Raw genomic sequence first — 14,223 nt, forward strand, 5'->3', positions numbered from 1 at the left:
GACCCCAGCCAGATGCCTATCTAACCTCCTCTTGAAGACCCCCAGGGCAGGGGAGAGCACCACCTCCCTTGGGAGCCCATTCCAGATTTTGGCCACTCTGTGAAGAAGTTCTTCCTAATGTCCAGTCTAAATCTGCTCTCTGCTAGCTTATGGCCATTATTTCTTGTAACCGTCAGGGACACATTGGTGAGTAAAGCCTCACCAATTTCCTTCTGCGCCCCCATGATGAATTTATAGGCAGCCACAAGGTCGCCTCTCAACCTTCTCCTATGGTTGGGGTTCTTTGCAATGGGATTATTCCCATAGTTTTCACTCATTTTGACTATAGAAATATAAGAGCTGAACTGTGTCTTGCAAAAGAGCTTAGGGAAACCATGGGGCTTAACTGACCAGCCTTACACTTGTATCAATGAATATGCATATACAGTGAGTTTGAATCAAATGTATAAGGGTGCTAGCTTCCACGCACTCTGTGGTCAGTTGGCACTCAGGGAGGTCAGGAAGGGGATGACAGGGAACAGATCTGGATATGCCCTGTTCATATGCCCTCCATCTTAAAGCATCTACTACTCCCACTGTTGGAAATAGGGTAATGGTCTAGGTAGACCATTGGTCTGACCCTATATGGTGCTTCTTACGTTCTTATGTGTTGGCATAAAAAAATGATAATACAAAATTCAAAGAAGCAAAGTCAGGCCTGCACCCTCAAGTTTTTAAAAAATGGGTTAATAAAGTTATCCAACAGATCAAAGTCAACCTGACTGGAGGAAGTAGTGACTTCTTCATTCAGGTTGCTTAAAATAATTTTGTTAACAACTACATACCTCAGACACTTAAAACAAATGGATAGTACAGAACGTGTCTGTCAAGCATTCATCAACATAACTCTGGGCCACAACTAAAAAGTTCACGTTCCCTTTCCTTTGGGCCTCCAAAGATGACCTCTTTCCAAAAACAGGGAAAACTTGCATCAAAAAACAAACAAACAAACAAATCACACATTTTTTACACATCATTAGGAGGGGAAATAGAATAGGGAAGCTATTCAAAGTGGCATAAATAAAACATGTTGTGATACGGACCAAAACCTTCACAGTTTAAAGGAAGTACAGTTAAGGAAACTGGAAGTTGGCCCTTTAGTTCTCTGAAGGAAACAAGCTATTTCAGGTGGCATATGGGGAGGAAAGGGAACAAGATAGGGAAGAAATGAAGGATATTGTTTGTGGTTATACATTTTCTGGCACAGCAAACATAGAGGAGGTGTAAAGCAAAAAAGTGTACCAGATTTGCGGACTCTGTTTTATTCAAGTAAAAACACGGCTTTTCAGGATGCAAGAGGCTCAACCTTAGAAACAGTTGGGAGAAATATTCTTTCTAAAGGCAGTGGTTCTCAACCTCCTTACGCTCAAGACACCCCTCAGAAAATGCCAGCGCTTGGGTTTTTTTTACTTGTTTTTTTGACTACATAAAAATACTAAAACAATTCTTCTGTTGCAAAGAATTAAGACAGACCACAACAGGTCAGAAATGTTTTTAACACTCTGGATTCCTATTTGAAATCTCTGGGTTTGTCTTGTGGATCATGTCTGCACACATCAGTGCTAACATTGAGCAGTATCCCTCAGCACCCCTGGAAAGATCTCAAGGCACCCTAGGGTGCTGCAGCATCCTGGTTGATAAATCTTTGCTGTAAGTGAATGTAGTACTCATAAAGACTGAAACATATGGAAACCAAAGTTTTCAAATTTAGCCATAAAACATGCGCAGCACAGGCAATGAAAAGCAAAGCAATGTGCCCCAATCCCCCAACAAGGGAATCACCATTACAGAGAGGAATCCATGTCTTCATTCTGGCCTGTACTTCTACCACTGCCAAAGATGACAGTTGCACTGGTAGCTGCGTGACATGTGAATGGACAAATTAATTTTACAATTGTCACTGATCAGAGGGCAATAATTTTATTTTAATATTTCAGGTTTACTCAGACATGTTTTGCATATGAATATTAAAATACCTTACCGATTTTAAGATCTCTGATCTTCTTTTAGATTGAAGAACATTCATCTAGAAAAAAAGCATTTTGTTTCATTCCTTTCCAAATTTCTCACAAAAACAAATTGTAATAACCCAAGTAACTGCCTACTGTTAGTCAAGTAAATTTAAAACATGGGAAGAACTGAATTTAACATCTGACTCCTCAGAGCATTTTACTACAAAAGAAAAGATATGAACTACTACACTTACTTTCATTATTGTATCAAAGCAGCTGATTAGCTCAGCTGTTTAGAGCATTGTGCTAATAATGTCAAGGTTGCAGATTTGCTCTCCATATGAGACACAGGACCTTTTCTGCCTCAGGCGGGGGTTGGAGTAGATGACCTCTTGAGGTCCCTTCCAGCCCTGCTTCTCTATGATTTCTAAATGTAAACACTTAAGGAAAAAAACTTGCAATTCCAGTATAATAGTATTTTTGAGCATCTTTTATTAGCACAAAAATATTAAAAGAACTCTCATGTGTTTTGTTTTTAAAATCTAGTCACATAATGCCAACACAGGTCAGATAGTACAGACAGCAAATACAACTGGGTTCTGACCTCCAAGAGCTCAGTCAAAATGTACCCACATTACATTTCTTAGTCTAACGGTATTTTGCATACATTTCATCTTTTAACTTAACTGAAGTCACTTGTGACTAGTATTTACAGAATGTCCAAGACAGCATTACTTGTGTCTTCCCTTCCATGTATAATCGCTGATATTTACATTACTGTATTCTTTCTGCCCTCTGGTCACTAGTTTAATGCTATTTTACAAAATCAGAGATTTGATCCAAAAAAGCCTCACTTAAATGAGACATGTATCATCTTGGAATTCATTTCCTCTGCTTATCTGTTCAAAGATGGCTAGCAAGTGAAATACCTTTACTGAAGCTGTAAGCAAGAACAGATGGTACTTCTAAAACAAAATATTCAACGCTTTGGAAAGCTGTCTGAAACAAACGTGCACTTTAAAAAAAAGTTGTATTGAACAAAACCTTAGCTTTCTGGATTTAATAAAAAGAAGTCAAAAATACTAAATATAAATTCATTACTATGGCCACAAAACTGCAGCAGTGAGTCATATTTCCCCACCACAGAAAAAGCTCCGTGCCAAGAAGCCTATCTCTAACTGGAATCATGCGCACAGCGCACTACATGTCTCGAATAGAAGCTTGTTACTTATTCTTTTAGCTTATGGGGTTAGAGAAAAATTCACCCGCACACCACATGCAACAACTTCTGCCCCACTTGTGCCTGTTTTTGAAAACTCTCCTCCACTCTAATGCCAAGAAAAATTCAGCAGTGATTAGGAACAGAGCTTCATAAAGACAGAAGAGGACTTGCTGGGTCATCACTCACAGCTCCATGCTATCACAGGAACTGTCATGTAATCCCGCTAGGTAGCTGGTGTGCTGTGAAAATGGCTCACTGTTAGGCATCTGTCAGTTTTTTCAATCTGCTATTTCCATCTTGGACTTAAACTATAAGCTCTTCAGGGTAGAGACACAACTAGGAGTAGTGCAAAGCCCTGCACTTGGGACAGAATAACCACATGCACAAATACAGACTGGGGAATGACTGGCAATGCTGCAGGGAAGGACCTGGCATGACAGCGAACCATAAATTGAATGAGCCAACAGCATGCTCTTGTTGCAAAAGCCAACAGCAGCCTAGGCTGTATTAACAAGAGTGTCACTTGCAAGCCAAAGGAAGCAGTTATTCTGCTCTATGTTCAGCATTGCTGAGGCCTCATCTGATGCTCAGTTTTGGGTCCCCAACACTTCCAGAAAGGTATGGACAGTTTGGAAAGAGTCCAGCATGGGGCAACAAAAATTATTAGAGGCTGAGGAGTCAAGATGGATGGGGAAGAGCTGAAAGAACTAGGGTTATTTAGTCTGGAGAAGAGAAGACTGAGGGAAGATCTGGTAACAGTCTTCAAACACCTGATTATAAAGAGGATAGAGATGGGCTTTTCTCTGTAGCCGTAGGGGAGAGAAGCAGGGAAAATTGATGGTAGAGATGAGGAGGAACTTTCTGACTATAAGAGTGGTCAGGAACTGGAACAGGCACCAAGGGAAGCTGTGGGATCTCCATCCTTGGAAATTTTCAAGAGCAGGTTACATAGACACTTGGCTGGGATGGTTTAGTCAGAAATGATCCTGCTTTGAGCAGGAGCTGAACTAAATGAGCTTCCGAGGTCCCTTCCAGCCCTGTTATCCTATGACATGTTCGTACACTGTAGCACACTAGGACCTTGCACAAGCTCCTCAGAACATAGAAGTCTGCTCCACTCTTGAGCTTGGGCTGTACACAATAACCCATTTCACTTTTAAGGCCAAGAGTTTCACATGCAATTTGTGCTGCTGACTATAGTGTCTGCACACGTGCATACATGAATTAATACAAAATACTGTCAAGTTTTTGATTTTTTGCTAGTTGTATTTAAAACTTACATAACACTGTACATGCAACTAAGATAATTGTTTAGCAAATTTACCTTCTAAAACACAAGCCACTGATCTTTTATCACATCCACAGATTAAAATTTCAGTCAGCATTTTAAAGGATGGTTCTGGGTTTGCATTTATAAGAATGTTGCACCAACTCATCTAGGGAAGATGGACCCATAATGGCAACCAAAATGCCAGATTTGAATTAGTCAGGTAATTTGTAACCAACATTTTTACTCAAAACCTTAACTTCCAAACATTTACACTGACTTACAGCAAAATCAAACATACAGATCCCATTTTAACAGGTATAAAACCAGCTCTTAACACTCATTTGTTTTTAAAAGTATTTAAATAAAAATGAACATTCAGTGTCACTGTAACAAGAGCTTAACATATAGTAAAACTGACCAGTAGAAGTACATAGGGTAACACATACCTATTTAAAAGGTAATTTGAAAAAGAAAAATCAGTACACAAAATTCATTTGTGGACACAAATAATGTATTACTTACATGCTGCCAATGCATACAGGCATTGAGAACATTATTGCAGGAATTTCCAAAAAGCAGCACAGCTCAGTAACTAGACACCACTTAATGGTAGCCTTACGCCAATTGTTACACTAACCTGAAGCACATAATCCAGAGCTATGTGCCGAAAGCACTTCCGTGTTGCAGTCAGAATATTAGTTGCCTCTTCTACTTCATGTTGCTTGTTTCTCTGAACTTGGGCATTTTTTACTAATGCGTTCTCTTTTTCTTCACTGACTTTTTCAAATTGCTTCTTTGCATCCTTAAATTTTCTAATATCTCTAAAGAAAAGGAAAGATGGCTTGAAATGCCCCTGAAAGCATATTTTGCTCATCATGGAATGACTGCTTAAACATTACAGTAAATGGAAACCCCTTTCTACACTGCTCTCTATTCAAGTATCCAATCTGGCCTTTTTTGGTTTTACTTTACACATTAAATATTTGGATCAGACGTGCAGCATAAGTACAATGAAGTGAGGCCTTCCTGGCTCCATGCTCTGTCTCCCTTCCACTCTTTTCTCAGTGAAATTTAAAAAACAGTTCACCTACTGGGGACCGAGAAAAGCCCTAGCAGTGCTTTACACACACTTCCAGCGCCACTTCTAATCCCTGGAGCATATATAAAAAGCCAAGGTTCTGGGAATGCGAGGCAGCCAGTTTAATAGAAAACCAAATAAGAAACACATGGCTGTTAAGTATCTTGGCAGGAGTCTTCACTGTAACTCCACAGAACCTACTGAATCGCACCGCAGCGAGGCCTCCAAGAGGCCCACATCATCTAGCCCATGCCAGGGAGGATGAGTCACGACTTTAAAAAAAAAAACAAACTCACTCACATTAACATTTTAAACGTTTTTCTACATCTCCAATTCTATTGGAACGTAAAACTGTAAGAAATATAAAGTAGTCACTTCATACTTATTTCTTTAATTAGTTCCTCATGTTTAGTAAAATTTCCAATCAGGCTATGCTCCTCGCTCTGGGCGTGCAGGCCAACATCAATGGGACCCATGTACCTACACTCTTGAGGCACTTCTGAAAAATACTAACTTTAGGTGCCTGCCCAAACATGAGCTGAGGATCCTAACTTGGGGATATAACTCTGGAAAATCTCCGGCTACATGAATGGAAAAGCTGACACACAGTTCTGTTGAAAAATAATTATTTTCATCAGTAAATCTGAAGCAACAGTGCTTTAAAGTGACAGCACATTTATGAAACTAAGGCCCTGATCGTGCAAAGTCAGAGGAACTACTCCCAGGATGCAGCGTTAAGTGAGTGCTTAAACCAGCAATTCTCAACCAGGGTGCAACAAGGCACTTTGAAGGGTGCTGCGATGTCCAGCCCATGAGAGGAGGCAAGTGCTGGCTCCCTCAGATGCTGGGCACCCTGTGCATGCCTGCGTCCTGGCAGCAAACCCCAGCTCTGGGAGCACAGGAGGAGCACAGACACTTTACAGAAAGCTGCATCTATAATTTACCTCATCATAGACATTTCTTAGGAAGCAACAGCATAAAGTTGCATTGTGTCCTAATAAAGACAACACCTGATTTGAAACCTATTACTTACCTTGTTTTAATATAGAAATGTCTCCACCCTAATCCAACTACATACCAGCTTGTTTAGGCATGTTAGGCGGAACTGTTTATGGGAAGAATAGTTGACAGTTCCCAGGAAGAATAGTTTCCCCGGCCTCATCAGAAGTTGATTTCTTATTTGGCCTTACAAAGGATTTTCCCCCTCTGTCGTTTAAACTGAATTGCTAAACAGTGAAAATAAACTTACTCTTTAACAAATGTCTGAAGTTGTGCTTTAATTGATCTTTGGGTTTGATCAAACAGAGTCTGAAAGAAAAAGAAAAGCCATTAAAAAGGTAGCTCAAAGTATTTTGGGTTGTAGGAGTCTTTCCATTTCAGACCAAATATGTTTAACAGGAAGTAAAACCTAACAGTTCTTCCTCATAGGTCTTCATATGCCATTTCTCTGAAGGCTCTTGGGCCTACTACAGCAGATTCTGCTTTAAAACTGCATTCCTCACACTTCAACTGTTATTTAAAATGACAGTCGCTCTCAAAATTAAAAACACCTTACCTGAAAAAACTTAGTAGACCATCACTGTTCAGCAAGATAGTAGGACAGTTCCAGGTACTCCAGTAGCGAAAACTGGCTGATCACAATGATGTGTACAGCTTTCCCTCGCTTTATGTGAGTTCTGCATGTGTGAATTTGCTTTTATGCGATGACCCTTTTCATACCACAATTTCGTTATATGCGAGGTAAATTCACTCTTATGCGACCAGCGTGGTGGAAGCCTGCAGTCAGCTGCTTTGTGCAGTGCCTTGTGGGAGTGACATGCACCAAAATATAGGCTCCTGTGTGGATCTGTGCTCCTCGATCATTGTCCAAGACATGCTTCTGCAGCTGCCATCCCCATTACGGTAACATTCACCACAACCACATGCTTGTGTGTACTGTCTGCTGTTGGTGAGTACCAAACTGTCTAGTAAAAGTGGTAGGAATGGGTCTAGGGGGTCAGAACAGTCATGGTCTCGGAGCCATATCCCTATTTGTTACATCGAAAATGGGTTCCCTTTATGCGCATTCGAGTTATGTGCTGTTTTCCAGGAACACGTGTACAGGATAAAGCGAGGGAAGCCTGTATACACAAAATTTAGAAGCACGAGGCTGGGAAAAGCCTGGTATAGGACCAAAACAAATACATTTTTAATGTAAGGTGGCAAAAGTCAACAGGCATATAAAACTCTTACTCTGTCAAGAAGTTTATGACCAAGCCAGGACACAACTTCCTCTCTTGGTTCTGTCCATGTTATGCTTTCCCCTACCTGGGAAAGGGAGCCCTGGCACGCTGGCAAATAGACTGAAAGTTTCCCTGATGTTCTGTGAATGTCATATATTCTAATGTAAATCAAACAAGCAACACAAACAATATTCATCCAGCGAATAACAGATCCCACTAACACATACAGCACAGCTACACTCTTCTTCCTCTCAATGCAACAGCAGGAAAAAATCTGTGACAGATTAGCACCCTGCATCCGTCTGCAAAACATTCTCTTTAGTGAGCACCAGCATTACTGCAAATAGTACTGTGCCCTCACTTTCATTGTCAGCTTCCACTTTGAGCTGGAGCACCCACAAAGCATGAGGAGAAACCCCCATACCAGGCTGAGAGCTACCAGCAGACAGCAAATCAGAATCACCAATCTGGATGGTTACCACCCGGGGAAGCCCTCCAGAACTACAGCTGGATGCTAGTCATGTGGACCTCCAACGCAACCAAGGAAGGAGTAACCTGAGAAAGGGCTCTGAATCCATTATCAATCCATTATTCCCCTCAATACCGGGGAAGTTACTGGAACTTTTCCTAAGGAAGGCCATTTGCAAGCATCAGGAGGAGGAAAAGCTGATCACAAGCAGCCAGCATAGATTCATGAAAAACAAATTGTGCCAAATTTGATCTCCTTCTTTGTCAAAGTAGCTACTTGGGTGGATGAAGGGAATGATGCGGGTATCACGTATCTGGACTTCAGAAAGGAGAAGCGTGGGCTGGACAAGACTGCTATAAAAATGGATAGACAACTGGCTCAAGAGCCACAAGGAAAGGGGAATTATTAATAGGTCCATGTGAGAATGGCAGGAGGTTTTGAGTGGAGTCCCACAGGGGTCTGTTCTGAGCCTGGTACTGTTCACTGTGTTTATTAATGATTTAGATGCTGGCACAGAAAGTTTGAGCAAGTTTGCAAACTACACGGAACTGGGAAGGATTGTGGACACACTGGAGGATGGCAGTGCAATTCAGAAGGATCTCAGACTGGAAAGTTGGGCTGGAGCAGACAGGATGAAGGCCAGTGTGGACAAATGCAAGGTTCTCCTCTCAGGAGGAATAAACAAAACCAGAAATATAAAATGGGTGACACCAGGCTCAATGGCAGCTCTATGGAAAGAGACTTGAGAGTTTCGGTAGATCAGACTCAACAGGGGCCTGCAGTGTGATGAAGCCACACAAAAGGTAAATGCAGTGTTGCGCTGCATCAACAGCAGCATTAGGTAAAAGACACGGAGGTGGTAGTGGCTCCTGCTCGGGCCTTATCTGGATACTGTGTGCAGTTCTGGGCTCCACAATTTAAAAAGGACAGGGAAAGGTTAGAGAGGGTCAAGGGGTAAGCGACAAAGATGATCAAGGGCTTGGCAGGAAAGTCACTTAAGAAGAGGCTGAAGGAGCTGGGCATATTCAACCTGCAGAAAAGGCACTTAAGAGGGGACATGATAGCAGTCTGCAAATACTTGAAGAGCTGCCACAAAGAAGAGGGAAAGCACCTTTTCTTTCTTGCTGCAGGGGACGATGCAGACCAATGGCTTGAAGTTGCAGCAAAATAAGTGTAGACTGGATATCCAGAAACACTTCCCTGTGAGAACAGGGTGGCAGTGGCACAGACTGCCTAGGGAAGCTGTGGACTTGGCATCACTGGAGGTGTTCAAGAGGTTGAACAGCCCCTGGTGGGGGATGAACTACACGGGGCGATGCCCATGTTCTACTACAGGCATTTCCCAGGCTTCTGGGCTTTGCTGGTTGCCCCCAGTCCCACCCCCCATTTTCTGTACGTCAGGATGTTTCAAAGCCTTCCCAGGGGCACTGGGGTGCTGGCTACAGCCATAGCTGGGGATGGGGACTGGGCTGTGCCAATGCTCTTGCTGGGATTTAAAGCTGCAGGTTGCTGCCTAGAGGGCCTTCCCCTGCCACTCAGCGTCAGACCAGCACCATTTTTGTGGGGCCAAGAAGAAATTACACCCCATGGTCAGACTGGTACAGACTGGAGTGGTTTTACCTTCTTTTGTAGTAGGGGCATGGCCTCTACCTGGGATCCCTGCAGCGTATATTGACATTTCAGCGAAGCAGAGCACTGGCTGCAGGGGTTCCCCTGCTTTGCCTGTGGCAGGTTGGGGTGCTAGGTCTGTGTTGCATCAGGGCTGATGGTCATCTCATGTAGAGTTGAGATTACGGTTTGTATGGGATGCTCGGGACAGGGCTGGTCCTGCCTCAGGCAGGGGGTTGGACGAGATGCGACCTCTGGAGGTCCCTTCTGGCCCTGCTCCCCTCTACGACCCCAATTCTCTCTCTCTGATTTAGAGTGGAACTTGGATGAGTTCTGGTCCAAGTTGAAGCATGCTCACCACCTGACAATAAGATGTTTGTGCACAATCCTGTAAACACCCCACCTTACATACATGGATTGGGCCCAAGCGAGCAAAAAAGGTGTACAGACTTGGGGAACAGCATTATTGGGTTTGATCACAGCCCAACGGGGGCAGGGGAGGAGGGCGTTTGATCACTCAGGAAGGGGTCTAGATGGAAGGCCTGTACCTCAAGAATGTACAGAGGCCAAAAGCAAAAGAAAACGTCTGAATTGTGTCAAAACTCAGCAAATTTAAAAGCACGTGATCCTGTGGCTAGATCTAAACAATTCCCGGAACTGTGCAATTAAATTCTCTGGTCAGTTTTCAAAATCTCATCCTGGGCTCTTGGAATTATTTGGGTGAAAAGACACAGGTAGAAAGCAAACAATGGAGTGAATTCCCATTGCCAAGTGGTGGTCTAAACACAGTCACCTAGACCCACAGCTCAGCACTAGTCATACGTGATGATATCTCAGAAGAGGTAGCTTTAGAAATTGGAATTTGAAAGCTGCCACACAGTAGACTGAACGGGATGGCACATCTTGCAAACCAATCCTGAACGCATTAACATCCTAACCCACAAAAACCTTCCTTTTAGAAAGAAGGGACATGGTAAAAGTATCTGTCTCCTTCCTGAAGAGTCAATCCCATTTCTCCACTCCATGCCTCCAATCCTTCTCATCACCCTCTCTGGAAACCCTCTACATCTGCAACAGCCCTTCTGACATGAAGTGACCGCAGCTGCACACCATATCCAGACGAAGATAAGACACAAACTTGTACGGTGGCAGTGTTTTCCTCATTAGTCAACATCCTTTCATCTTGTTTTCTTTTGCCATTGCTGCACACTGTGCAGAGCTCTTCCTTGGCCAGCCCAAAACAGACAGGTTCATTCCCTGAATTAATATTGTTCACTCAGTCCTACAAGGTGGACTCATGGGTTCAATTCCATCCTCCCAGAAACTGCACATGTTAAAATACATATTGCTTGTGCCCAGCAACACAGATCACTCTGTATCACTGATGTGTCACCTTGACTGCTTACTGCTCTTCCAGCCTTTGATTTTGGATACTGACAGATGTCATAACTGTATCCTGGAGACCAGCACACACCCTCACGATGCATCTGTTACACCTGCATCCTTCTGTAGCCTGCAAGCGTAACAGAGCCACTCCAGCTGTAGCCCTGCTAAATTTAGTGGAATTTAGGTCACTTGTTTCACTGCAGCACAAGAGTTAGTGTCTGCTCCCCTTTGAAAGCAGCTAAAACAGACCAGCATGCATGTCTTTGTTTTCTTTCAGGTCACTGATAACGATGTTAAATATCACATGCTCAAGAACTGATGCCTGTGAGGCCTCACTAGAAATTCACTTACATGGTCATGATTTCCTGCTTGCAGTTATAGCTTGAAACCTGTCCCTTTGTCAGGTTTTAATCCATTTACCATGTGCTGCATAGGAAACTAGAGCAGTGCAAAGCCTAATAAAAAATGTCATGCAATTCCAACCAAATGCTTTTATCAACTAATCTCAGAGTCTCAAAAAAGGACACTATCAATTTAGCTCAGGGACATTCAACCCTTAGCCTGCAAAACTCCCCAAAGCTCCAGAAAGGTGGCAGGAGAGGAGCAGTGCCACCAAATGTCCAAGCCCCATGGAGTTGGATCAAACTGCAAACAGGCCATTGCCCCACACTGGGATTGGGTCCTGGGTAGACCAGCTCCTACTGCAAATCGCCCCTCTCCTCTTTTCCCCTACAGCTCAATTCAGCAGGAGATCTGGGGGCACGGAGGATGCAGGGGGTGCCGAGAGAGGGAGGGGACGGGTGTACAGCTGCAGCACTCAGCCCCTGGGCTCCAGAGCTGCTTGAAAGCAGAGACTCTGGGCAGAGCTCACGCTGACCAGCCAGTGAGCTCACAGACTCACGACACACAAAGCTCTGGGCAGGAGCTCTGATGACATGCTGGTGAGCTCAGAGATCGCTGGCATCCCAGATCCTGGTGAGGGGGGGGTGCAATCACACCCGCTTTAGCTGTGTGAAGCTCTTCTCACTCCCCTCACTATGGGCACACCACACCACTGAAGAGGTTGTGCCCCCACAACCCCCTCACTGAGATCTGAGGTCCACCCATGTTGTGAATCAACATTAAACAACCTCCTGAGTTACTGCTGGAATCAAAGAGGCTTCAATCACCATGATGTGATACACACACACACACACACACACACACACACACACACACACACACAAGAGAGCGTTTCCCAAACAGTTCCATGTTACTATTGACAATTTTAGCCCTTCACATCTAGTAATGGGCCAACATCACTCTAGGACTCCTTTTGCTCCGAATGCACTTTGGAGGAGCAAGCAATCACACAGGCACAGCTGAGTTTGAGAAGCATCTCCTCCACCTTCTGCCTTCATAGGGAATGAACAGCAAGTGATGCGTTGCTCAGGAACGTGCCCCAGATCAAGGCACAAGAGACCCATCCTTAAGTGGCATCACTATGTCATAAAACAAGGAGTTTCAAACCCAGGAGCACTTTCATCTGCCATAACAGCAGGACCTGGTACCAGGAAAATCTCACAAGGAAAATAAAACAACTATTTATTTAGGGAAAGAACTGATTTAATAACTGCCTGCCTAAACACTCTGCAAATAAATATAAAAAGAAAAAGAGAACACATTATTTGGACAGGGAGTTGGAGGCACTGATGCTACAGGACTGACAGGGCCACAGGCAGCAAGGAGGAACTGAAGAACGTTTGTGGTTGCCCCACCCTCCGTGTCCTTGGCACAGCACAAAAGGCACCCGGGGCAGAGGAGAGGCCCCAGACTCAGCTGACCAAGAGTCCAAAACTTGATTGCATATGGCACACATGCAGCCAGAAGAGAACACACATGGAAAAAACTGCTTGATGAAGGAGATGGCAATTACATAGCTAGCACATGATGGAGACATTTTACAAACAAAAACAGCTATGTCCTTTTCTGGAGACATGGAAACAGTGTCAAACCAGCTAAGCCCTAGCATCTGCAAGAAACACACTATAATCATTAAGGTATTTAAGAGAACAGACCTAAATCACTAACCAAATAAAAATTCTTTGAATTATAGGGTTTTTAATAAATTCTGATAAGTATTAGAAAACCAAGCAGCAGGTTACTTCACCTCCCTATAGTAATGAGACATACCGGCTTGAACTGAAATAGGGAAAGCAGTTGAAATATCATCTGAAACCAGTTGTATAATATCTAAAAATAAGCATTAAACACAAGTTCTCAAGAATACATATATGCTTCTTTGATAGTGCTATTTTAGGGAGTTTTTTGTTCCCAGCTTCTCTAGTTCTGGGAAACTTCTCTGCTAGCTTCTTTTCTATGTTGAACACATCTTACTGACCTGAATGGGGCACCTGCCAATACTGACCCAGACACTTACTGGAGAGCTTGGTAATTTTAAGTCTGCTAAGTGCATTGTGAACAAAATGCTACGGAAAGCCTTGCCAATACCTGTCAATAGCCCAAGTGGTAATAAAGACAAAAGGAGGAAAACTGGAGAACATGGGAAATTTCTGCATTATTTTTATGCAGGACTCAACCTATCCCTTTAACCTTCATAGTTTCATAACTGGTAGGGTCGGAAGGGACCTGAGCAGATCATCAAGTCCGACCCCCTGCCATGGGCAGAAAAGGATGCTGGGGTCAAACGACCCTGGCTACATGTCTATCTAGCCTCCTTTTGAAGACCCTCAAGATAGGAGCCAGCACCACTTCTCCTGGAAGTTGGTTCCAGATCCTAGCTGCCCTGACAGTGAAGTCGCGCCTCCTGATGTCTAATCTGAATCTCCCCTCTGGTAGCTTGTGACCGTTATATTTCTAGTCACTCCTGGTCATCCTCGGGGGAACAGGGACTCCCCCAATGCCTGCTGGTCCCCCCTGACTAGTTTGTAAACGGCCACTAGATCCCCCTCAGCCTTTTCTTGTAGAGGCTGAACAG

The 14,223-nt window shown here is 43.5% G+C and overlaps 1 protein-coding gene across 2 annotated transcripts in view; it reads right to left on the minus strand.

The window, feature by feature from the left end:
- The window catches only part of ACAP2 (ArfGAP with coiled-coil, ankyrin repeat and PH domains 2), a 137,822-nt gene that overhangs the window by 57,193 nt on the left and 66,406 nt on the right, over positions 1-14,223 (minus strand). For both annotated transcript variants that reach the window (XM_019503505.1, XM_019503506.1), the window contains exons 5-7: positions 6,811-6,869; positions 5,121-5,304; positions 2,021-2,065 (exon numbers count right to left, since the gene is read on the minus strand). In XM_019503505.1, the coding sequence (XP_019359050.1) occupies positions 2,021-2,065; positions 5,121-5,304; positions 6,811-6,869 (288 nt within the window). The remainder of the gene's footprint in view (positions 1-2,020; positions 2,066-5,120; positions 5,305-6,810; positions 6,870-14,223) is intronic.

The sequence above is a fragment of the Gavialis gangeticus genome, unplaced genomic scaffold, assembly GCF_001723915.1.
Source record: "Gavialis gangeticus isolate Ggan-Ray unplaced genomic scaffold, GavGan_comp1, whole genome shotgun sequence".
NCBI lineage: Eukaryota > Metazoa > Chordata > Crocodylia > Gavialidae > Gavialis > Gavialis gangeticus.